Source organism: Perognathus longimembris, chromosome 2 (genome assembly GCF_023159225.1).
Source record: "Perognathus longimembris pacificus isolate PPM17 chromosome 2, ASM2315922v1, whole genome shotgun sequence".
In the NCBI taxonomy this organism is placed as follows: Eukaryota; Metazoa; Chordata; class Mammalia; order Rodentia; family Heteromyidae; genus Perognathus; species Perognathus longimembris.
The window spans coordinates 3,732,645-3,757,183 of record NC_063162.1 but is presented as its reverse complement, the minus strand read 5'-3'; the positions used below and the strand labels follow the sequence as shown (position 1 = coordinate 3,757,183).

Sequence of the window (24,539 nt, the reverse complement as noted above, 5' to 3'; positions counted from 1 at the left end):
GGAGGGAGGGAGGGAGGGAGGGAGGGAGGGAGGAAGGAAGGAAGGACGGGCTGGTTCATCAGAACATGTGTATACAGCTTCGTCTCCTACGGGAAGTCCCCCTAGGCAGAGGAGGGCCCCCGATGGCTGTGACGGGGCCCCACGGGGGAGCGCCGTGGGGCGGAGGAGGGCGCACCTCACCCTGAGCGCGGTAGACTCAGAGGCCTGGCCCCCTCCACCTAGAACTGAGGATCGAGATGTAGGCCGCACGGGAGGCCTCGCCTTCTCAGAGGGGGCCGAAACCCATCTCGCTGCCACACGACAAGTCCACCGATGAGACGGTGTTCGCTGTCGTCACCCGTGCTGGGGTGTGTGCCCCTCCGCCCAGCCGGGCCCGCTCTGCCCTGGCTCCCGCCCGCCCTGGGAAGTGGGAGCGGGCCAGGGGAAGCCCAGCTGCCGGGGGAATGCGCATCCCGCAGAGGCGGAGCTGCCGCACAGGACAGGCCGGCCGCTGAGCACGCAGCCCTGCAGAAACTCGCGTGCCAGGGCGGGCTGCGGGGTGACGGGGAGAGGCCCAAGGACCCCGACAGGACCCCCGCCGCCTCGCTTGCTGCCCCTGAGGCCTCCTCACTCCGGGGCCGAGGACCAGCCGAGTGAAAGGCGCACCGTTCTCTTCTCCCTTCAGTGCCATCTCAATAAGGCACGCTTTCCCAAGCTATGAGTCGTAGAGAACCGTTAGGATGCCAACAGCCGTTTGGGTATTTATGACAAATCTCGGGACTGAGAGTGGGGCTTAGCGGTAGCGTGAAGCCCCGGGTTCGATGCCCCAGCACCACATAGATAGAAAAAGCCGGAAGTGGCGCTGTGGCTCAAGTGGCAGAGCGCTAGCCTTGAGCAAAAAGAAGCCAGGGACAGTGCTCAGGCCCTGAGTTCAAGGCCCAGGACTGGCAAAAAAAAAAAAAAAAAAAGAAAAATCTCAGGCCAAGATTTAGTGAATTTCGAGTCCCACCTGTGCCAGCCCTGCTGCCGGGCCTGTGGCCAGGTGCGCCCGCCCTGCTCCGGAGCCGGGCCAGGCCTGCTCTGGCGTGGTCTGGACAAACGGACGTGCCGCAGCTCTGGGCCCGTTACCACCGTCTGCCTTTCGCTGGCCAGTCTTCAGGTCCCAAGTTCCCGTTAAGATCCAAGCTAACTGCCCACCCCACTTCATTGACCTGGTTTTGCTGGAACTTAGGACCCAGGCACTGTCTCTTAGCTTTTCTTTTGCTCAAGGTTAGTGTTACACCACTTGAGCCACAGCGCCACTTCCGGCTTTTTTTTCTCTATATGTGGTGCTGAGGAATCGAACCCAGGGCTTCGTATGTGTGAGGCGAGCACTCTACCACGATGGCCCTTATTGTTTGCTAAGGGCTAGTCCTCTTCCACACTGGCCACAATTCCACGTCTGGCTTTTTGGAGTAAATCTCATGGGCTATACTGCCTGGGCTGGCTTCAAACTGACATCCTCAGATCTCAGCCTTCCGAATAGCTAGGCTTACTGGCATGAGCCACTGGCACTGTTTTTTATTGTTGTTGCTGTTGTTTTAATCGGAGATCAGAGTTTCTTGGACTTTTTCCTGCCTGAGCTGAGCTGGCTTTGAACCACAATCCTCAAATCTCACCCTCCTGAGCAGCTAGGCTGACAGTCGTGAGCCACTGATGCCTGGATAAAGTACCTTTTAAGCCGGCGGAATGAAGCATTTCCCCCAGAATGCTAATTGATTTGCGTTATACTGTACAGCTATGCAAGTTACAACTTATGAGCCACGTGCAGTCACACTTGTAGTTCGTTAACCTGGACGCTGCTTGGCCGGGCAGAGCGGAACGACGCGATCGCTTCCCACTGGGCCTCACTGACCCAGCCAGCCCCGGCCACCTGCGCATGCGTACGTGAGCTGAACCCAAGGGACGGCACCAGCTACAGTCAGGCAGGAGCTGGGAGAAAGGCGGTCAGGAAGGGAGGACTCGGCCGACTCCCAGTTCTTCCGGAACGAAGGGAGTCTTCTCGACGCCCCACCGGACGCGAGCGCAAGCCCCCCGAGGCAGGCGCGACAGACGGCAGCTCCGACACAGACGTGGCCCCGTGCCACGGTACCCCGAAGCGTCCCCAGAGCCCTCTCGTCCCTGAGGGGAAGGCCGCTCCGTACCTGCTTCGGGTCTCCTGCGGCTCGCGTGGCCGCGCGAGTCGCCCTGGGCTCGGCGTCACGGTCCCGCGCGCGCGGGGCGGGCGGCGCTGCGGTCCTTTTGGCTCGCGGGCCCCTGACACGGGGCCCGGCGGCCGCCCCGCCGGGGCCGTCCCGGCTCTCCCGCCCGGTGTCCTCGGCGGGGAGGGGCGCGCCGGCCGGGCTCTGCCCTGCGGGTCTCGCGCCCCCTCGGCCTCCTCGGAGCCCCCCGCGCCTGGCGGGTTGCTGGCCCCCGAGCTCTTGGTTCTGGGGCTCGGTGTCTCGCGAGGTCTTCTCGGGTTTCTTGGCCTGTCTCGGGGCTTTAACCTTCTCCGCAGAGCCAGGTCCCCCGGGCCTCTGCTGCCCGGCACGCGGGTGGTTTTGGTGTCTGGTGCGCAGAGACGTTCTCTAAGGAGCACATGCACATACGTGGTTACACGAGATGCCTACCGCAAACCCCGCGCGCTTCCAGCCCCCAGATTCACACAGGGAAAAGCACACACTGCCGACGGGGACAAGGACTGCAAGTTCCCTGTTTCTTTCCTGAGCTACCGAAGCCACGATGCCTTCCTGCTACAGACAAATGCCCACCCCCACGGACAGACTCCTACGAAACAGGCCACGACAGAGCCTCGCCGTGGGCGTCTAGCGGGCCACGCGCCAGCTGGACCACTGAGGAGACCCCGGCACAAGGCCGTCCTTCCTTCAGCACCCGCCGCTGGGCGGCACAGGGCTCTGCACTCGTGGGGTGTCGGGTCTGCAGGAACCTCACGGTCCTGACCCTTCACCCCGCTCTAGGAGACGCCGGAACTGGACACGGTCCTGGTAAACCGAGGCGAGACACGACCCACGCCTCCCCTCGACGGGCCGCACCGCAGTGCCCACGCCCCTCACCTGACCAGCAGCCGCAGGGGAGTCTTGGGGATCCCCGTCTTCCGCGTCCGTGCCGTGGCTGCCCTGTTCTTCCCCGAGCTGAGCTGTGGGGCGCGGGAGCGCCTTGGGGGGCGCGGGGGGCCTGGGCCTCCTGCTGCGGGCAGGCCTCTCCTCCACGGCCGGCTGCTCCTCTGCAGGTAGCGGCGTCAGAGCCACAGAGCTCTGCACGCGGGGTCCATCCTCCCCAGGTCCCCCGCTGGGGATCAGGGACGTCACGGGCTTCTCTTTCAGAGCCCGGAGGACTCTTCTGGAGGTCTTCGGGGGTTTGAGGGCAATGGCACTATTTGTCAGCAACTCCGTGGGCACAGGGGTCTCGATGATGTCCCGGGAGGCAGGCGGGGGGCCGTCTAGGGGCTGGGCGCTTTCCTTACGAGCCCCCCGCAGCCTCCGGGTGCCGGTGACGCTTTGTGCTGGGCCCCGGGCCTGCCTGGCCGATTCCTCTGAAGCCTGGGTGTCTGGGACGTCACCTTCTGGCACTTTCCGGGCGCGCGTGGTTGGCCTCGGCGCACGCGTCAGCGTCCCCGCGGCCGGGAGCTCCTCCTCCCCGTCGCCGTGGCGCGGCCGCGCCCTGGTGGCTCTCCGTGAGGACGCACAGGTGTCCCGCGGCTCGGGCGGGGGCGGCCGGCGGGGCACCGCGGTGCCCTCTCCATCGCGTGCCACCGCGTCCTCCGTGTGCCCCGGCGCTTGGACCTCCGGGAGACCGGCCAGGGCCTGCGGAAGCCGGGGCTTCTCCGCCGCCGCGGCGCGCAGCCTCGTGGGGCGGGCTGCCCGTGCCGTGGGGGCCGCCTCCGGCTCTGCAGGCTCCCTCGCCACGGAGGGCTCCCCGGGGGGCTTCCGGGCTCTCCGCGAGGTTTCTGGCCTCTTTCCGGGATCCGAGGTCTCCTCTCCCACCGCGGCGTGCCCTCGTCTGGTCCTGAGCCGTCTCAAGGTCGGGGCCCCGTCTGGCTCCGGCTGCGGGGATGGGCGGGTGGTTTTGCGGGTGCTCTCATCATTTCCCGAGTCCTCCGTGGGCACGGGGGTCTCGATGATGTCCCGGGAGGCAGGCGGGGGGCCGTCTAGGGGCTGGGCGCTTTCCTTACAAGCCCCCCGTAGCCTCCGGGTGCCGGTGACGCTTTGTGCTGGGCCCCGGGCCTGCCCGGCCGATTCCTTTGAAGCCTGAGTGTCCGGGACGTCACCTTCTGGCACTTTCCGGGCGCGCGTGGTTGGCCTCGGCGCGCGCGTCAGCGTCCCCGCGGCCGGGAGCTCCTCCTTCCCGTCGCCGTGGCGCAGCCGTGCCCTGGTGGCTCTCCGTGAGGACGCACAGGTGTCCCGTGGCGGGGGCCGGGGCGGCTCTGTGGTCCCCTCAGTGTCCGCGGCCCGGCCCGGCGTTGGGAAGAGCTCCTGCAAGCCTGCCAGGCCGTCCAGGGGCTGGGCCTTCTCCTCGGGCGCCCCGCGGAGCCTCTTGCTCTTGCTGCCGGTGACACTGTCTGCCGGCTCCAGTTTCCGTTTTGCACGTGGTTTGACCGCCCGGGCCCCACCTTCGCCTCCTGGCACTGGGCGTGTGCTGGCGGTGTCCCCTGACTCGTGGGGGGGCTGCAGGAGCCCCAAGAGCTCCCCGTCCGTGAGGGCTTTGCCCAGGTTCACCGCGCACTGTCTCTCTGGGGTTGTCGGGGTGTTGGTGGGTTCTGGCTGTCGTGCTGTGCGGGGCGCTGTGTCCTCGGCGTGGCCCGGGGTCCGGAAGAGCTCCGGCAAGCCGGCCAGGTCCTCCGGGGGCGGCCTCCCGTCCTTCGCTCTTGGCTGCCGCCGGCTGGCGGGTCTATTAGCAGCGGTGCGCGGCATCTGCTTTGGGGGTTCCTCTAAAGCGGCCTGGCCTTGGGGCACCTTGGGGCGCCTCGCAGTGGCCCCTGATGGAGACCTTTGCTTTCTCAGCTCTTCTCTCACGGCCTCGTTTCCAGGATTTGCACCAGGCTGCCTCTTCCCACCTGCGGGAACCCGGACTGATTCCGACTGGGGCAATTTGCCGGGCATTTCTGTGGCGGTGCTCACAATCGCTGGACGATTGAAGCCGTCTGGGGTTTGGAAGAGCTCCGCCAAGCCGGACAGATCTCCCAGAAGCTGGCTCTTTCCCTTAGAAGTCCGGGACCGTCTCTTCGAGCCTGTTAAGTCCCCCGCCAGGTCCGGCTTCTGCTCTGGAGTTTGCACGAATGCTGCGGTGTGTCCGTCTTGTTCTGGCGCTGTGGGTGTGTGCAAGGCCTCGCCCGGTGGCCGCCCCTGGTTCGTAATTGGGGAGACTTCTCTCCCGGCCGCCACGTTCCCCAGACTTGCCCCGGGCCGTCTCCCTCCACCCGTGGGAGACCTGACTGGCTCTGGCTGCGGGGATCCGCCGGACACGTCTGAGGCTCCGTTCACGGTCGCTGAGCCCTTGCCTCGGTCTGGAGTCTGGAAGAGCTCCCGGAGGCCGCGCAGGTCTCCCGGGGGCCGGCTCCTTCCCTCAGGTGTCCGCCTCCTGGGCGCAGGGGAAGTTGCTGTCAGGTGTGGGTTCTGCTCGCTGGCGCCCCCTGGCGGCGGCACAGTGAGTGTTGGCGCAGCTGACCGCCGCTGCTTCCGGAGGGAGGAAGGAGCTCCTTCCGCGGCCAAGAGCCCCAGACTGGCGTCGGGCTGCGTCCCTGTGCTCCTGGGCGTTGCTGCTGCTGCTGCTGCTGCTGCTGGTGTGGGAGAGGTGGAGGTCACTGTCGTGGCTCCTTCAGTAGCAGTCGTGTCCTTGGCACGGCCAGGAGTCAGGAAGAGCTGCTGGAAGCAGGACAGGTCTTCTAGAGGCTGGGCCTTCTCCCTTGGAGCCCTCCGCAGCCTCTTGCTGATGGTCACGCTGGCTTCCGAGCTCAGCTTCCGCTTGGGAGATGGCTTCCCCGCCCGGTGGCCACTGTCACCTCCGGGTCCGCGGAGGGACGCTGGCAAGAGCTCCCCAAGTCCTGGGAGCCCCCCGTCCACCCGGACTTTTCCCAGACTCGTCTTGGATCGTCTCCGTGCGCTTCGTGGAGTCTTGGCCGGCTTGGGGGGTGGAGACTGAGATGGCACCTCTGTAGCTTCACCAGGGGTCCTTGGATCCTTGCCACAGTCCGGTGTTTGGAAGAGCTCCTCCAAGCCGGACAGACCTCCCGGGAACGGGCTCCTTCCCTTAGAGACTCGGGACCGTCTCTTCGAGCCAGGTAAATCCCCCGCCATGTCTGGTTTCTGCTCTGGGGTTTGCACGAATGCTGCAAAGGGTCCCTCTGGTTCTGGTGCTGTGGGTGTCTGCAAGGCCTCGCCTGGTGACTGCCTTCGTTTCGTAATTGGCGAAAGTTCTCTCCCCGTCACATTTCCCAGATTTGTCTCGGGCTGTCTCTTCACAGCTGTGGGAACTTTGACTGATTCCGATTGTGGAGACTTGCTGGGCATTTCTGTGGTGGTGCTCACAATCGCTGGATGATTGCTGCCGTCTGGGGTTTGGAAGAGCTCCGCCAAACCGGACAGATCTCCCAGAAGCTGGCTCTTTCCCTTAGAAGTCCGGGACCGTCTCTTCAAGCCAGTTAAATCCCCTGCCATGTCTGGCTTCTGCTCTGGAGTTTGCACGAATGCTGCAAAGGGTCCCTCTGGTTCTGGTGCTGTGGGTGTCTGCAAGGCCTCGCCTGGTGACTGCCTTCGTTTCGTAATTGGCGAAAGTTCTCTCCCCGTCACATTTCCCCGATTTGTCTCCAACTGTCTCTTCACAGCTGTGGGAACTTTGACTGATTCCGATTGTGGAGACTTGCTGGGCATTTCTGTGGTTGTGCTCACAATCGCTGGATGATTACTGCCGTCTGGGGTTTGGAAGAGCTCCTCCAAGCCGGACAGATCTCCCAGAAACTGGCTCCTTCTCTTAGAGATTCGGGACCGTCTCTTAGAGCCAGTTAAATCTCCCTCCATGTCTGGTTTCTGCTCTGGAGTTTGCACGAATGCTGCGATGTGTCTCTCTTGTTCTGGTGCTGTGGGTGTGTGCAAGAGCTTGCCTGTTGACTGCCTCTGTTTCCTGAGTGATGAAACCTCTTTCGTGTACACATTTCCCCGATTTGTCTCGGGCTGTCTCTTCACAGCCGTGGGAACTTTGACTGATTCCGATTGTGGAGACTTGCTGGGCATTTCTGTGGTTGTGCTCACAATCGCTGGATGATTGCGGTCTGGTGTTTGGAAGAGCTCCTCCAAGCCGGACAGATCTCCCAGAAGCTGGCTCTTTCCCTTAGAAGTTCGGGACCGTCTCTTAGAGTCAGTTAAATCTCCCACGTCTGGTTTCTGCTCTGGAGTTTGGACGAATGCTGCAAGGGGTTCCTCTTGTTTTAGTTTTAGTGCTGTGGGTGTGTGCAAGAGCTTGCCTGTTGACTGCCTCTGTTTCCTGAGTGATGAAACCTCTTTCGTGTACACATTTTCCAGATTTGTCTCGGGCTGTCTCTTCACACCCGTGGGAACTTTGACTGATTCCGATTGTGGAGACTTGCTGGGCATTTCTGTGGTTGTGCTCACAATCGCTGGATGATTGCGGTCTGGTGTTTGGAAGAGCTCCTCCAAGCCGGACAGATCTCCCAGAAACTGGCTCCTTCTCTTAGAGATTCGGGACCGTCTCTTAGAGCCAGTTAAATCCCCTGCCATGTCTGGTTTCTGCTCTGGAGTTTGCACGAATGCTGCGATGTGTCTCTCTTGTTCTGGTGCTATGGGTGTGTGCAAGAGCTTGCCTGGTGACTGCCTCTGTTTCTTGAGTGATGAAACCTCTTTCGTGTACACATTTTCCAGATTTGTCTCGGGCTGTCTCTTCACAGCCATGGGAACTTTGACTGATTCCGATTGTGGAGACTTGCTGGGCATTTCTGTGGTTGTGCTCACAATCGCTGGATGATTGCGGTCTGGTGTTTGGAAGAGCTCCTCCAAGCCGGACAGATCTCCCAGAAACTGGCTCCTTCTCTTAGAGATTCGGGACCGTCTCCTAGAGTCAGTTAAATCTCCCTCCATGTCTGGTTTCTGCTCTGGAGTTTGCACGAACGCTGCAAAGGGTCCCCCTTGTTCTGGTGCTGTGGGTGTCTGCAAGGCCCCGCCTGGTGACTGCCTCCGTTTCCCGAGTGATGAAACTTCTTCCACGTACACGTTTCCCAGACTTGTCCTGGGTCGTCTTTGTGCGCTTCCTGGGGTTCTGGTTGTTGCTGCCTGTGGTGCTGCGCAGGTCACCTTTGTGCTTCCATCCGTCGTCACCATGCCCGTGGCCCGGCCTGGCGTGTGGAGGAGCTGGAAGCCGGCCGCGTCCTCGAGTTGAGTGCTCTCTTTAAGCGACTCCAGCTGTCTCTCGCTAGCAGTAACGTTTCCTGCTGGATGCAGTATCTGCTCTGCGGGTCCCTTCAAAGCTCGGATGCTTGTGAAATCTGGCTGTGTGACGTCGGGGGTCTGCGTGTGTCCCCCTGGGACGTGAGCGGACTTCCTCAGTGCCGAGGGCTCTGTAGCATCCGTTTCCCTACGGGGTGTGGTCAGCTGGGATTCTGCGCTTGTTGGCGTAGCTTGCGGAGATGGGCAAGGCGCGTTGGCTTTATCGTCAGCCGTGGGCTGGCGTGGCGTTTGGAGCAGCTCTCTGACGCCAGCGAGGTCTTCTAGAGGTTGGGTCTGCTTCCTGGGAGTCCGTGGTCCCTTCTTCCCTTGAGCTGCGGGCGTAGCTGGACCCCCGCTCCGACTGGGAGTGCCCTTCGCCAGCGCGGCGCCGCCTTCTGGTGTCTTGAGGGTGTGCGCGGGGTGCTGTGGCGCGGAGGGGGGTTCCTCCTCGTCATCCTCTGCCCTCTGGGGTGTGTTCCACTGGCTCCCTCTGGTGTTTGGGAGGTCAGCTCCTTGGGAAGACCGGCGGGATGTTTTGGCGGTGGGGTCGGCCTCATTCTCTAGCTCCAGGGTGTGAGCTGGTGTGCCCAGGAACTCTTCCAGGGTGTGAGCTGGTGTGCCCAGGAACTCTCCCGTGGGTCCAAGCGTCCGCCCCTCGCTCCTCCATCTCCTCACAGCCGTCATCCTGGCTGGACTTTCTCCGGCTTTGTCCCTTTCTTTGCCAGTTTCCGCCGACCCCGTCCCGTCCTCCCCCTCTCCCTCCACCTTGCGTCCTCGCAGCGGCGTCTTCCTCAGGGACCTGCCCGGGGCCGCTTCCGCCCCTCCGTCCTCCCTTCCCACCGGGGGCGTCGGTGCGTGCCCGGGCTCCCGCGATCGCCTCCACTTGTGCGTGCCGGGCACCGCGCAGGGAGGCGCCGTCCCGGCACCTGGAGCTGCCTCTTCCGGCCGAGTCGTTTGAGACGCGTTCTGAGGGGTCTTCGCGGCGCTCCGCTGTTGGAAGGTACAGCTCGCAGAGGGTTTGCCGGACGGATGCTGTGCTGAGTTCTGAGGACTGAAGAACACATCCTCTTCTGCAAGAAAAAGAAACAAATGCATGCGATAAGTACCTAGCCTTGGCTGGACTCTGCCCTTGTGTGATGCATTTAGTCCACAGTTCAGTTTCATCATCTACTTTGCTGAGAACAACAAACAGGCTACCACTCGGGTCCCAATGCTGCCGTTATCTATGGTCCACCTACCCTAAAGCGTAAAGCCATTTCTGGATAGGGTGGGGCCCTTGTGAAGTTGTGGTCAGAATCTACCATGGTGACTTGAGGGGATAATGACCCTTTAGAAGTCTCGCTACAGTGACCTCGGGCACCGACAGGGCAACAGGCACGTTTTGCTCTCAACATAAGCAAGCTCCTTGCTGCTTGCCCTCATCTCCCTGCGAGGCAGCCTGGCCCGTACTGGGTATGCGTGACCTCCACTCTGCACAAGGAACGGCCTACTGCGAGCACCAGCAAGCACCGGCAGTGGAGCAAGCTATTCCTTCTGACCAGGTCAAACAGGAGGCCAGGAAATACACACCCGGCCTGCTCCTGTGGACCAGAGCAGAGCAAGAAACCAACAGGATAAAAGATGCTACCTTTCTCTTGTACAAGTGCACATTTTCCCTTTGGTAGTTTATGTCACTATAAGATGGCAGTATATTTCTCCACACATCATTCTCTTAAACTAAAAGCATGGCAGAAATCATCCTAACTGATGAACTTGGGTTCTATCTCTCTGTCGGTAAATGCCAGTATTAGTTGAACTAAAATGGCATTTTACCAAGGAAAATCTGTTGTAGAGAAAGAACAGGGCGTTGTCTGTAATGGAACAGGCCCCTCTGCGGGTCCTGGGCAAACGCAGAAGGGTGCTAAGAAATAAGAGGCCAACCCCAAATCTCAGACGTGGCGCACAGAGAGGCGTCCCCGGAATCCACTCCTGGGAGCCGTCTTCCAGGCAAGTTCTCTGGACTGGAAAGAGTGAAGGAGCCGGGCTCAGTCGTCTGTGGCTTCTCCCTCACGGGCGTCTTGAACAATTCGGTTATCCCTGGTAAATGAGAACATGAAGTAGACATATGCATAACACGTAGGCACAAAGCATAACGGGACACGAGGCCCCCCTACACAGAAGGAACTCCGGGCCAGGTGGTCCATGGGAGTTATTTGATCCAAGAGCGAGAACCATCAGACTCCGGGCAGCAGCTTGTAAAGCGTCATGCTACAACAATCCACGCTCGGGCGCTGATTGCTTAAAATCATATTCATCTTGGAGTGGGCATGGTGGCCGCGCCCGCCTGTAACCCCACTTCTCCAGAGGCAGAGATTGGGAGGACCACAGTGAGGGGAGAGCCAGGCCTCATCTCAGTAAGCTGGTCCGGTGGGACATGCCTATGACCCCAGCTACCGGAGCAGTGTAGGGAGGAGGAGCACGGGGCAGGCCTGCCTCAAGCCTAAGCGCAAGACCAGCTGAAGAACAGCAAAAAGCAAAACAGGGTGGACTGTGGCTCAAGTAGCCGAGTGCCCACCTACCAAGAACAAGGCCCGAATTCATAATCCTGGTACAACAACCTTCTCATTTACCTTAAAGTGTCTTTCATGGCTTACTATACATACTTTAACGTTTTGTAACTTTTATATTAGTACATAATACATATTCACAACTTATACACATACACACTATCTAGCTTTGGTTGTGTTCTTTTGTTCTGTAAAAGATAAAGGTTAATCTATCCAAACACAGCTCTTGTGGTAAGCTACTTGGCACACATTATACAGATACGACTCCATACACTCAGTTCAAGTGTGACCTCCGTCCCAAGCTCAGTGGAGTGGAAGCATCAAGCACACTGTGTGTGTGGCAGACAGCCACAGCCCGCATTCCTGCCTGGCCTTCAGGGCCGAGCAAGCAGGCAGGAGAATGAAGTGCAGACTGTTCCATCTCTAATGGCTTAAGAGAACTTTCTCACAGGACCCTCCTTCAAGTGATGGTTACATTCCTTAGAAAGGCTGAAATTGGAGCGCTCTGTTGCCTTGCACTAACGCGGATTCAGAATCAGTAGAGGAGCACCACGTGAGAAACAAGAAACTCGACGGGAAAGGATGAGGGAAAACACTAGAACATATTGGCAAAGGCAGTGGCTTCCTAAATAGGACTTCCAAATAGTTCAGTAGATTAAGAGTAAGGATTGACAACTGTCCATCAAAGGTAGCAGTAACTAGACAGAAGAGACTGCCCACAGAAGGGGAGAAAATCTTTGCCAGATAGTTAACAGGAGTATATGGGGAAATGAAAAAAAAAAAACCTAACCTAAGCAGACTGTTGGCTGATGGCTCACACCTGTAGTCCTAGCTACTCAGGAGGCTGAAATCTGAGGATCAAAATCCAAAGCCAGCTCAGGCAGACAAACCTGAAAGACTCTTACCTCCAATTAACCAGCTGGTGAATTGCTGCAAGTAGCTCAAGAGTGGAACACCAGCCTCGAGCCAAAAAAAGCTAAGGGAGAGTGGGAGGCCCAGAGTTCAAGCCCCAGTACCAGCAAAAAAACCACCAACAAATAACAACACAATTCCCAAGGAATCCACAACGCGGCAGGTGGACAAATAAACTGAACCATTCTCAAAAGAAGAACAAAACAGATGGTCAACAAATGTGGAAAGAAGGTGAATCCTGATAAAGCAAAATATTGCTCAGAAACGACGAGTCCCCCTCGGGGTCCCTCGGTCAGTGTGACAGCGGGGTCACCCGAGAGCCCGCCCCCGCCCCATGGAAAAGTGCCTTCCCCCTCCGTCCAGAGCTGCCGGAGCCCTGCCCCCGCATGCCACGAGCTTTACCTTCCGGCCGCACTCACCGGCGGGCACAGACAAGGCCACAACGGCCAGGGTCCCGGGGGTCGCGGCGGCCAGGCGCTCGGGCCGTTTACCTGACAGATCTTCGCTGTAGTCCATTTTCCGGCTGAAGGCGAAGCTGTGCAGAATCCTGGCGGGCCGCGCGGGCACGCTGACCTTCTCCGCCTGCGCTCGCCCGATGACGACGGTGCAGGGGGAGTTGGCGTGGCCGGTGCCGAACTGGTGGCCCACGCCGGCCGAAGGCTTCTGTAGGAAAAGACCGCGAGGGGATGAGACGCGCGCGCCGAAGCGGACGCCCGGGTCAGCGACACGCCACCGCCGCTGCGTGCGGAGACGGCGCGCGGCCGGGCCGCCCTACCTTCGGGGTGTTTGCTCTCCTCTGTCTCCGGCTCGCCGGCTTTGGGGGGGCGTGCTTCACCGCTTTCATCTGCATCTGCTTCGCGCCGAGTTTCACCACATCCGCCCACGACTTCGCCACTGCCAAAGGGAAGAAAAAAAAACGGGGAGCTTTCTCGAAGGCTCGCGGGGACGCGGAAACGGACCCCGCGACGTCCGTGCCGCCGCAGCTCACCCAGGAGGTTGGCCTCCGACGCCCCGCTCCGCCGCTTGGAGCAGATCATCCGCAGAATGTCGTGCTGACCCCGGCTGATGGACGACCGCTTGGAAGACAAGCCGGCGCTCTTTCTCCCCGCCCTCTTAGGAGCCTCTGTGGGTGCCGGGGAGCCGCCGCCCCCAGAGGCGGCTGAGGCCTCGCCTGACCTGCGTCTCTGGCCACTTGGCCCTGGCTGGGCGGCTCCGGGACTAGAAGCCAGAGCGCCTGCACACGCCCTCTGCGCCGTCGCCGCCAGGCAGGCTTCCGAGGAAGAGCCTTCTCTCCCCGACGGGGGCTGCTCCTGACAAGACAGAGACGGCCATGAGCGGCCTCGCCAGAGGCCCGCCACGACCCGTGCCGCAAGGAACGTCTCGCGTGCCACGGGCGGGTCGGGTGGCTCAGGAACGTAATCCCAGCTCCCCGCGAGGTGCAGACAGGAAGGATCCTCGTTCAAGGCCAGACACGAGAGCTCTATTTCGACCAACATGCCAGGGGCACTGCCTCACGCCTGTACATCCCGGCTGGACGGGAGGCAGAAATGGGAGAATTGTCCTCCGAGGGTGGCCTAGGTCAAAGACTATCTGGAAGACACAGAAGCAGACCGCGATGAGGACGTGACCCAGGCAGCAGAGCTCAAAGCCCCAGTACAAAGAGAAGGAAACGTGTCTACATCTTGAATCACGAGGTATCTAAGGCCTGTCTTTCAACCCTAATGAAGTCTACTAATTTTTGACTTCTGGCAGATGTGGGTTTGAATTCTCGTCAGGCAAGTGCTGTACCGGGTAAGCCGCAGCCTGGTCCTTTCTGCATTACATTTCTCTTAGATAGATAAGGTCTCCATTTCTCCTGGGGCTGGCCTAGAACCACAATCCTCCTCTGCCTGCCCAGTAGCCAGGATTACAGCCGTGCACGGCCATGCCCAGCCCTGTCCGTTCATTGAAGAGCGGAGCGGGGAGACAGCACTCGGCGGGACCCAGGTTGAGCTCTTGCGGGTGGAAGGCGGAGAGAACGCCTGCTCAGGCGGAGGAGGAACTCTGACCCGAGTCCCAGCCAACTCCAGCCGTGGGCTCCAGTCCTGAGCTTACTACACCACAGGGAAGGAAGGTTGCCAGTCAAGGGCTCAGAGTCCTTTCCCTAGAAGGAGAGAAGAAAGCCTTCGCAGGCTGGGAATACGGCCTAGTGGCAAGAGAGCTCACCTCGTATACATGAAGCCCTGGGTTCGATTCCCCAGCACCACATGTATAGAAAATGGCCAGAAGTGGTGCTGTGGCTCAAGTGGCAGAATGCTAGCCTTGAACAAAAAGAAGCCAGGGACAGTGCTCAGGCCCTGAGTCCAAGGCCCAGGACTGGCAAAAAAAAAAGCCTTCCCAGCCCGCTAGGAAGGTGATCTCTGTGGACAAATACATGCCGAGGGAAGCCAGGCTCAGCGACAGATGGCCATGGCCTAAGACAGGCCCGTGCAGAGAGGACGCTGGACTGCCAGATTCTCCTCCTCCACAGCTCAACTGCTTTACTTCCAGCCCACAAGCCTAGGCAATAACACCACGCTCCCTGTGGTTACCGGGGGCCACGTCTCCAGTCTTCCCAGCTGCCCGTTCAGTGTGCCAGGGCAGTCATGGAGCGTGTGGGTGGTCAGGGTCTTCCATACCGAAGGGCAAGTCCAAGCACGCTCTGCGCCCCGCACCCCAGCCCGCGCTCCCCTTCCCGCACCTTGATGATCTTCTTCAGGGCCGCCGGGGTGAGGGCGCCCTGCGACTTCCTCTTGCCTGGGGTCTCCCCTCTTTTGAGGGGTGTGTTCGGAGGCAAGTTCTCATCGAATAGTTCAGGTCTCAGGCGACCGCCGAAGGACACGCGTCTCCTCTTCAAAGCTGCCCCCTCGCTCTTGTCTAAATAAGGAGCACAGACAAGAAATGAGCAGTGGGAAAAAAAAAAAAAAAACCCACACAAGGACTTACAATTTATCCCAAGGTAGCATTGGAAAACAACTCATAAAAAAAATGTACGGAAACCTGACGGAATAGTGACGAAGCCCGAGCAAGCCTTGGGATTTGTAGAAAGATCTCAGGAGAAGCCAGGCACAAGTTCCGATTGGACACTACTAGGCTGCTCTGAATATGCTGAAAATACCATGACATGCACAGCTCAAGCTAGTGCTAGTGACCAGCCTGCAGCGGCAGCTGGTCCTGTAGAATCGGCAATGCAGACACAACTTTAGTAGCAGACTGAGCAAACTTTCTGGAACTTGTACACGGGCCCCACCCAGACCTGCCTGGTGGGTCGATGTGAGCTGAAATGTCTCCAGGCAATGGTCAAGTCATGCAACCGAGGCCCCCACACAACATCTGAGCTACCATTGGGCACACATCTCCAGTCTGGGCAAGGCTCAGAGGAACACACCTGAGCAGCAGGCTGTGTGCAGAGAGGCCCTCGCTATGAAGACTTAGGAGGCAGCCACGTGCTCAGAGACCTCTTGTGTGCAGGAAGAGGCCAGGCCGTGGGCCCTTGCCCCGGTCAGTTTCCCCATTTACAACAGGGAGATGAAGACTCCCAGTGACCGACTCCAAACGGCTGCACCCATAGGAGACAGTGGGCTGAGGTAGGATAGCCTGAAGGTCAGCGTGGAGCTCTGAGTAAAAAGCCAGCTGAAAGGTGGCGCCGGCAACGTGCCTCCCTACGCGCTGGGGACGCCGCCTCTAGCCTTCCTGTGGCACTGTCCAGGTCTGAGTCTCCTCCTGTCCCTTGCGGGAAGGCAAGCACGCTCCCTATCACCTGCTCTGAGAGCTCAGCGGGGTCACCACGACTGACTGACTGAAGGTCTCGATTCCCGCATCTCTACACATGGTGGCTATTCACCTTTTGGGGGATATAGATTTACAGTTAAATCGACTTACTAATAGAACCACCAAAGTTGCTGATATCAACTGAGCTAAGACCAGGTAGCCCAGAGCCGGTCTGTCCGGGTTTGACCGCCCGTCTGCTGGGCTCATCGCGGAGATCCTTTTGCATCTTGTTTCTGGTGTGAGGGGAGCGTGGAGTGACAAGCGGCTCCTCTCTGATTTCCGAAGGCGGCCCCCCTTCCTCGTCCACGCGAACGCGGCTGCTTCTCAGAGCGAGACCGTCCGACTTCTCGGTGGGGCCAGCAGCTCCTTCGGCCATGGCCGGCGTGGGATTTCCACTCGAGCGCTTCCGAGGAGTGACGATGCTACCAGCTGACCATCCGACGCCTTCGCCGCCGCCCACGGTCGCAGACTCTCCTCCCATAACACAGGCGACTTTGTCCTCTTGCTGCTCGGAGGACCGGCCTGGGGTCTTTGCTCTAGCCTCAGCCTTGGAAGTGCTGGACCTCCGGGCCTTGTAGGAAGCGTGTACAGGGCCCGCCCCGACGCCCTCTTCCTGGGTGTGGTTGGTTTCTGGGGTGGATAGAGAGGCGGCCTTGACATAGACGGTGTCGCTGGACCTGGGTCTCGCTTTGTGTGACACCCAGGGCTGGGTCTCCCTCCTCTCTCTCTCTCTGGCACTATCAGGCTGCAACCCTGATCTCCTCCGGTTCTGTGCCACGCTTTGTTTTTGTGAGCTGAGGCTCAGCTCCTCCTTCATCGACTGGTAGAGCTTCTCAAAGGGAGAGTCCGTTTTCTGGCTACCGTCCAGGCTCTGTGCGCAGGGCAACGGCTTCTCAAAGGGGGACCCCGTTTCCTGGCTACTGTCAAGGCTCTGTGTGGAGGGCAAGGGCCTCAGGTCTCCACAAGGGCTCGCCGTCACCCTGGAACTCTCCTTAGGACACCTAGAAGGAGGCGGTCCTGCTTGCTTCCCATCGCTGCCCACTTGCTCTGGGGAGCGAACGCGAGCTGGATCCGCGGCTTCCCTGCGCTCTGAGCCGTGCGGGGCAGTGCCGTCTCCCACGAGCTCCTCGCCGGGCTCCTGAGACCTCGAAGCAGTGACTTTTGAATGGGCTCTGGAATCTTGAGCTTTCCCGTCTTGGCAATAAGTTATGAAATGAGAAACAGAAGTTCAACATTTTCTCAATGATCAACCACTGTGGCATTCACTTAGCTTCTCATTGAGTGCTCACGCTACTTAGCTGCCTAAGTTGTACAACCCTATGGTCCTGACAGTCTGATGCCTGCCTCCGTGATGCGACCGAGCCACCCAGAATCCCAGTGACAAGCGAACGCACACGCCGTGTGGACCCCAGCGCTCAGCGCTCTGCCCGGGTGTGACTGGTGAAAGAACCCGGCCTCCCACGGCCTAGTGAGAACAGACTGCGAGCCGCCCCGCTCCTGGTCCCTCCCGTGCATGACAGCGCTCATCCGGAAGGTTCCAGGAACACCACCCAACCGGTACAAACCAGGGGGAGCCGAGAGGCTGGATCTGGAGGACCGCCGCGCCGGTGCCTGTAGGACGGGAAAGTAACAGCAGAGACTTAGCACCTCCCAGAGGCGACCGTCTTCACGAAACACACATTGTCAATTAGCTTCTTTGCCAGAGTATTCCTACATGACGTTCACGCTTTGACCCAGACACGGCCCAAGTCATTTAGTTAACAGAAGCGCTTCTTGGGTGGTCCTATGTATGTACATAAATCGTTAGAACAGAATACAAACCACAGGCTTAAGCAAACGCTAAAACTCAGCGACCTCTCTTTAAGTTTCCTTCCAACGTCACATGACAGGAGAACAGAGGCTGTCTGCGAACGCGACATAGTACAGGACTTCACACTTCCTGAGTTTCCTCAGAAATGGGCTCAGGGTGTGTTAGTGAATTCAGAGTTGGCTTAGCCCGTGTCCTCCTGGCTGGCAGACGCTCGCTGGGTAGGAGAGCCCCAAAGTTAGGGTTCACGTGGGGGGCAGGACCGCCCCCATGCCGCCACCTCAGCCCCAGCGCCCCTGGCCTGCCTCAACACACGCAGTGCCTTCATGGTCTTCCTGTGGAACTTCTGTTGATCAAGGGGAGAAAAAAAATCCCCAAACTGTGACCAAAGATAAAGAACGTGGCCAGTTCTCATCAAGGTACCCGCGAGGTGTGGCAGCCAGGCCCGGGGGGCTCACGCCTGCGAGCCCAGCCCGCGGGACGGCCCTCCCAAGGAGGGGGCTCATCCTTAGTCCTCGTGGTCTTCACGCGGTACGTTCATCTCCCCTGTGGACTGTGCTCAACTAGCTAACTCTGCTGGCTTAGCCGACCCGCCTTCCTCTGTTGCTTTAGACAGAAGATCATGCTAAGTAGCAAGTCATCCTACAGGAATACTGCTCACGCGTTTACAGTGACATAAACCCAGCTAGAATGTCTTCTCCCAGTGTACCTGGCTGATTTCTGACACCATTTTCCCATTCTCAAAGAACCTAGCAGAACCTACACACACCTCACTCAATAAACTTTTAAGTGTTAAGAAAATTTGAGCTTCTTCATTTATAAACACCTTCGAATTTCTAGATAGTTGACACAGTTCTTCTAAAACTACCTTTGTGGAAGATGAGAATTTTGAAGTTTCAAATTCACATAGGAATTTTTTTTTTGGTGGGTGGGGGGGCAATCCTGGGGTTTGAACTCAGGGCCTGGGAACTATTCCTGCGTTTCTTTCGCTCAAGGCTAGCACTCTACCACTTGAGCCACAGCGCCACTTCTGGCTTTTTCTGTGTATGTGGTGCTGAGGAGTCAAACCCAGGGCTTCTTGCATGCTAGGTAAGCACTCTACCACTAGGCCACATTCCCAGCCCCCAATAGGAATATCTTAAGACTGAACATCCAAAATGAAGACATGTGTGACGATTCATTCCCATAATCCCAGTAACTTAAAGGCAGGGATCAGGAGATCAAATCCCAAGCAAACGTTAGTCAAAATCCACCTCAATAAAATATAACAAATCAGCCCACACCCGAACAGTATTTCCTATCACCTTTTCCTGTCTTTTTCCCGGAAGTTCATCTGACTTGATTTCATCCTGAGGGGTTTCCTTTTCATACCTGCAATACCCAGAATAAGAGAGATTTAGATTAAGGGGGGGGGGGGGGTGTACCCTGAGGCTCAAGTCTGAATTCTGGGTTATATTCACAGACCTCCCAAGGAAGCCTTTCAGACTTTGTTCAGAATATCGTCTTACATACAGAAGTAAGTTTAGAGACACATCTTACCATCAACCCTACTTTATTAAAACAAATAATAATAAATGAAAAAAAAAAGCCCTTGGGTGGCAAAATTTTAAAACCTGGGTGATTTCCTTTCACATAGTTTTCCCAACACCTTCACTGATTTTTTTTTTCTTTCTAGAATCTATATTCCTAATCTTAGACAAATAAAATATATTTTCTATTTGCCCTGAAAAAAAAATAGAAGTTTAGAGTTAGGAAAATGTCTTTGCAGTGTAACAATCATATAAATGTCCTCAGGGTTCTTTTGGAAGGCCGCTCTCTGACGCCGAAACGAGGTGAACCTCTACTGACTGGCCACGGTGATGTGAGCCGCGCGAGGTTTGTGCCCCTCCACACCGGAGTGGTCATCCACAGGCCCCAGCGGGCCTTCCATCAACCTGCTCTCCACTCACACCGTGGGGGAAGTCACGCACTTCAGGGCAAGACAGAGCAACCAACGCTTTAGAGCCATGAGCGTTCTGGGTGCTCCCTTATTCTCAGGCTGAACAACGGTTCCCTCGGGCCTCAGCTACAAAGCCCCGATGGGACCCTTCCTTATTCACCATGTAGTTTCCGGGGCCTCAAGGATATAAATGGCCAGGTTTGAAGTCAGATGCCACGTAAGATCTGAAATAACCAGGCATTTTGGGGACAGCACCTCATGACATCGGAGTGCTGAATGAAATCCTTCTTCCTAAGACCCACTTTCCACTCTAGAGGGTGTTTAATCATCTCAACTGATGTCTAACTGAATTCGTTTCTCTTCGGTGAACAGTTCATTCCGGGCTTATATTTCCTAATTAGAAGTCTATTCTCACTAAAAGTGTCTTTTAAAATAGTACATAACGAAGAACATTTTACAATGACTTAAAAGGTCAATACAGCCAGATGCAAGTGGCTTGTGGGTATAATCCTAGCTACTCAGGAGGCTGAGATCTGGAAGACTAAGATTCAAAGCCAGCCCAGGCAGACTCCACTAGACTTGTCTTCAAAAGTAACTTGCAAATGATCCTGCTAGAAGTGTGGCTCAAGTGGTAAGGACCAGAAAGCAAACATGAAGCTCAGAGTATAAATCTCAGATTGGCAAAGAACAAAAATGATAATAAAATATAAAAAAAAAAACCACAACAATCCAAGAAGTCAAAAGCAAGCCATCCTCCTCTGGGCTTCTGCACACAGTGAGACCCAAAGAGGATATTCTTTGCTTTGGATCATACAAAATAGTATTTATCAAAATGAAAAAAAAAACGTTACTTGACAGCAAGTTCTAAGCATCAACATATATATGCCATAAGACCTAGACAAAGCTGAAATCACAGGGTGGAGAAAGTTATACTACGCAAGCCCTAATCAAGGGAGAACATTAGGGTCTGGACATGTAGTACTCATAGGCTCTCAGTTCAAGCAGCCTCTTTAGGACCAAGTCAGCTCGCCTCTGCCTCATTACGTGCCCTCAAATCCTGGGATTCCATCACATTTGAGCCCTTGTGTCATTCAGAAATCCTGAGGCTTTTACAGTATCGGCACTGGAGATGAAGGTCTGAAACATTTCAACCTTGGCCAGCATTAAAGGAGGAGCCGCGTTGAACGAGGATGCTCGTCCACGGTCCAGTGACGCCGTACCTACCTGAAAGACCGGTCGATAATGGTGATAACATCGCCATGTTTCAGGTGCACGGGCTTGTCAATGGCAGACCCGTTCAGCTGGGTCGGATTTATGGAGCTGAAATTATATAATGTCGCCTACGGGTGGAGAGAAGGCAGGTGTGTGTAACCAGCTACAGGCCAAAGGGGAGCGCTTGGGAAATGGATTCCCGGCCACCCACTTACCTCCTGCCCGCTGACTTCGATTCTGCAATGCAGTTTTGACACTACAGGGAGCTGGATACGAATGTCACACTCGATATCCCTTCATTTAAAAAAAAAAAAGGCAAAAATAAGCAAGGCGTTTTTGTTGTCCTCACAACAAAGTCTAAAATCACCTCAATTGTTCAAAATAAAACCGAATTTGGCCAGCACACTTGATCTGTAGTTATAAGGATTAGCGAGGATGGCCATGCCCGTGGTCTGTATTTCATACATGTCACACAGAAAGAAGTGACTCTAGACCTTTAGCACATGGAGTGCTTAGAAATACTGGTTTTAGAATAACTAGAACACCAGCTACAATTTATAAACCACCATACTTAAAAAGCACACACAAAGTATTTTATACCAATTCTGAAGAATAGTATTTTTAGTGCTTTTTAAAAAACTAAATAGGGGCTGGGAATGTGGCTTAGTGGTAGAGTGCTTGTCTAGCACACGTGAAGCCCTGGGTTCAATTCCTCAGCACCACATACACAGAAAAAGCCAGAGGTAGCACTGTGGCTCAAGTGGTTGAGTGCTAGCCTTGAGCTTCTTTTGCTCAAGGACGGTGCCCAGGCCCTGAGTTCAAGCCCTAGGACTGGCAAAAAAAAGAAAAAAGAAAAAAACTAAGTAAATAAATGTCTGTTTATGTTTTATGGGTATTTTATTCCGGCCTTCACAGCCCCAGATTTCAAGCTAGCAGCTCTCTGTTCCTGTGTCTTCATAAAGAAATAGATGATGTTAGGTTATATTATAGGATAGGTTTTGATAGATTATACTATTAGGTCATGTTGTCATTCAAACAATTAAATGAGTTGCACACATGCACATGTGTGGCACAAATACCACTGTCTGGGAGCTTTTCACTGCTGCCCTGAAGCTACACACTAGCCAGGCAGTGGTAGCTCAAGCCTGTAACTCTCTCTAGATACTCAAGGAGGCTGAGATCTGAGGCTCAAGGCTTGAAGCCAGTGATCCCAGCAGCAAAGTCAGTAAGACTTCCAGCAAAAAGCTGGAAGGGGGGCTGTGGCTAAAGTGAAGACTACTCCAGCCTTGAGCAAAAAACAACGATGGGATAGTCCTAAGCCCTGAGTTTAAGCCCTAGTACCAGCACACAGAATGAGCACACACACGCACCATGCCACCATGACTTGAAACTCTTTAACACAACTACTTAGAGATAACAAAAATAAATTTACATATATGTATACACAATACAAAAATATCATTGAGTGCCAGTGGCTTATGTTTATAATTCTAACTACTATTGGAGGCTGAGATCTGAGAATTATCACTGAAAGTCAGCCCTGGCAGGAGAGTCCCTGAGACTCTTATCATCAATTAACCAACAGCAAGTGTGTGGGCGTGCGCACACACAGACAGACAGCAGGAAGTGAAGCTGTGACCTGGCTCATGGACAGTGCTGAGGCCCTGAGTTCAAGCCCCAGGACTGGAACAAAATGAAACAGGGGGGAGGGCACCCCCCCCAGCAAAACCTAGCTTCAACTTGCTGGTCCACAGATGCTAACAACATGGCACATTAGTGAGAATTCCCACGTCTGCCCGTGTACCACCACCAAGTAAGGTTCCCCAGTAGCTTCCCAGACGGGCTTCAGTGGTGGTGAGACTAACTATCCATTCCGTGTTGAATTATTAACCATTCCGATTCTCTTCCACAGGAACCTCTAGACGCTAAGCAGATTCCTTCCCACCTATCACATGCCCAAACACGTATGAAATTCACAAATCCTACCGTATAGCGATATTAATAATAACCACCAAGTGACCACACACACGCGCACACGCCTACACACACGCGCGCGGTGCAGGGAGGGAGGCCCAGGGAAGCCAGGCTGCTCCAGCGGGACACATCTTGACGGCCGCCCTGGCCTCTCTGCCTGGGGTGCCGGCTCCGGGGGGAAGGGCGCCCCGACCCCGCCAAAGGCCTCCTGGGGAGCAGGAAGGTCCTGGGGGGGGGGGGACGTCGCCCTTCCCCAGGGCCCGCACCGGGGCCCCGAGGGCGGAGCTCCCCCGTGACAGTGACGGCCACGGCCCGCGCCCAGGCACACGGAGCCCCGGGACGGCCCCGCGGGCGTCGCTGGGAGCCCAGCACGCTTCCCCGAAGCTCTCGGGACGCGTCTGGACACAGAGCCGCGCTGCGGAGCTGCCGGGCGCGGGCCGGGCGAGCGGGGCGGCCCGGGCGCGCGGGGGGCCGGGCGAGCTCACCTTCCGAACGAGCAGCTGCTGAGGCTCAGCGGGAAGCGGGCGCCGTCCACGCCGCTCCTCTTGATGGTGACCAGGCGTCCCGGGGGCCCCATCGCCGCCCGCCGCCCGCGCGGGGCGGAAGTGCGGGCGCCGCCGCCGCCGAGCACGCGCGCCGCTCTGCAGGACCGGGAGGGGGGGGGGTCACCCTGAGGGCCGCCTGGGGGCCGGGCTGGGAGGGGGGCTCCCCGCGCCCTCCGCACCCCGCCGTCCCGCCTCCCTCCCCTCCCCACCCCCACGATCCGCCGCCACCGCCCGCCCGGAGGCCCGGCCCGGCCGACTGGCTCACCGTGGTCCGGCCCGGGCGACCCCGCCAGGCCTCGGGCGGTCCGCCGCACCTCCCCGCCGAGTCCGGCCGCCCAAGTCGCTCGCTCGCCCCGCCCCGCACCGCCCCGCACCGCCCCGCACCGCCCCGACCACCCGCGCCGCCCGCCGGACCCGGTGACAATCCCGCGCCCGAGACGCGCTCCGCGCCGGCCCGATTCAAAAGAAAACGGTGGTTCGAATTCTGGCGCTAAGCGCTGCGATTGGCCAGCGCGACGGGGCGAGGGGCCAATAGGAGGCGCCGGGCCGGGGTGGGCGGGGCCGGGGCCGTGGGCGGAGCCTGGCGGGGGGCGGGGCTCGCGTGCCCGCGCCGTCCCCTGGCCCAGTCCGGGCCCAGCGCTCCCTGCTGCCCCGGGCGCGCCATTCCAAGAAGACGCAGGAAATGGAAGGCGAGGCGCCGGGAGCCTTCGGGGCCCGCAGTCCCCCGGGAAAGCCGGTCTTTAGGTGTGTTCCCGGTGAAGCACTGTGTGGGTGGGTGCTTGCTGTGGAACTTTAAGCTTTGCACCTTTCACTCTACACACCTCCCCATCTGCAGCTGGAAAGACAGTCTTCCGGCTTGGCTCCTGGCCCCAGCTGAGTCAGGAATATGCAGCTGGAGACCCAGGGGCCTGGGATGGGCAGGAAAAGCCTTCCAGGGAGGAAGGTGAACCTGGGAAGTTTCCAGAATCCACGGGCCTATCCTCACAGGCCACCAGGTACCCACACCACCGGTCAATCGCAAGAAGCAGTGTCCAGGGGCCCCTGCAGCCCAGAGTCTCCACCTCTCACCCTCCCCATCCCTGTGACTTCCCATTCAGGGGTGCATTTCCGATAAAATCTGAGGTTATGACCCATAATCTATACACACACGTCACAATCATGATTTCTCGGTGTCGCTTTTATGTGTTTTACATTGGAAACATTAGGTTTATATATATGCAAACACTTTTAAGTTTCTGAAACTTTCATATAGTATTAGCTTTTTCTCACCGGCTTTAGGCATCACTTTGATATCTTATTTTCTTCTGTTTGAACATTTACGACTTCCCTAATAATTCACTAGTGCAAATGTGGTGAACATTTTGA

At 57.4% G+C, this 24,539-nt stretch overlaps 1 protein-coding gene across 1 annotated transcript in view; it reads right to left on the bottom strand.

The window, feature by feature from the left end:
* Positions 1-23,266, bottom strand: part of Mki67 (marker of proliferation Ki-67) — a 28,347-nt gene extending 5,081 nt beyond the window's left edge. Inside the window, exons 1-13 of the mRNA XM_048336077.1 lie at positions 23,115-23,266; positions 20,871-20,949; positions 20,668-20,783; positions 18,809-18,875; positions 17,263-17,308; positions 15,809-16,891; positions 14,628-14,803; positions 12,897-13,218; positions 12,684-12,802; positions 12,400-12,571; positions 10,371-10,526; positions 3,072-9,520; positions 1,931-2,585 (exon numbers count right to left, since the gene is read on the bottom strand). Of these exons, the coding sequence (XP_048192034.1) occupies positions 1,931-2,585; positions 3,072-9,520; positions 10,371-10,526; positions 12,400-12,571; positions 12,684-12,802; positions 12,897-13,218; positions 14,628-14,803; positions 15,809-16,891; positions 17,263-17,308; positions 18,809-18,875; positions 20,668-20,783; positions 20,871-20,949; positions 23,115-23,206 (9,532 nt within the window). The 5' untranslated portion in view covers positions 23,207-23,266. The remainder of the gene's footprint in view (positions 1-1,930; positions 2,586-3,071; positions 9,521-10,370; positions 10,527-12,399; positions 12,572-12,683; positions 12,803-12,896; positions 13,219-14,627; positions 14,804-15,808; positions 16,892-17,262; positions 17,309-18,808; positions 18,876-20,667; positions 20,784-20,870; positions 20,950-23,114) is intronic.
* Positions 23,267-24,539: the final 1,273 nt, after the last annotated feature.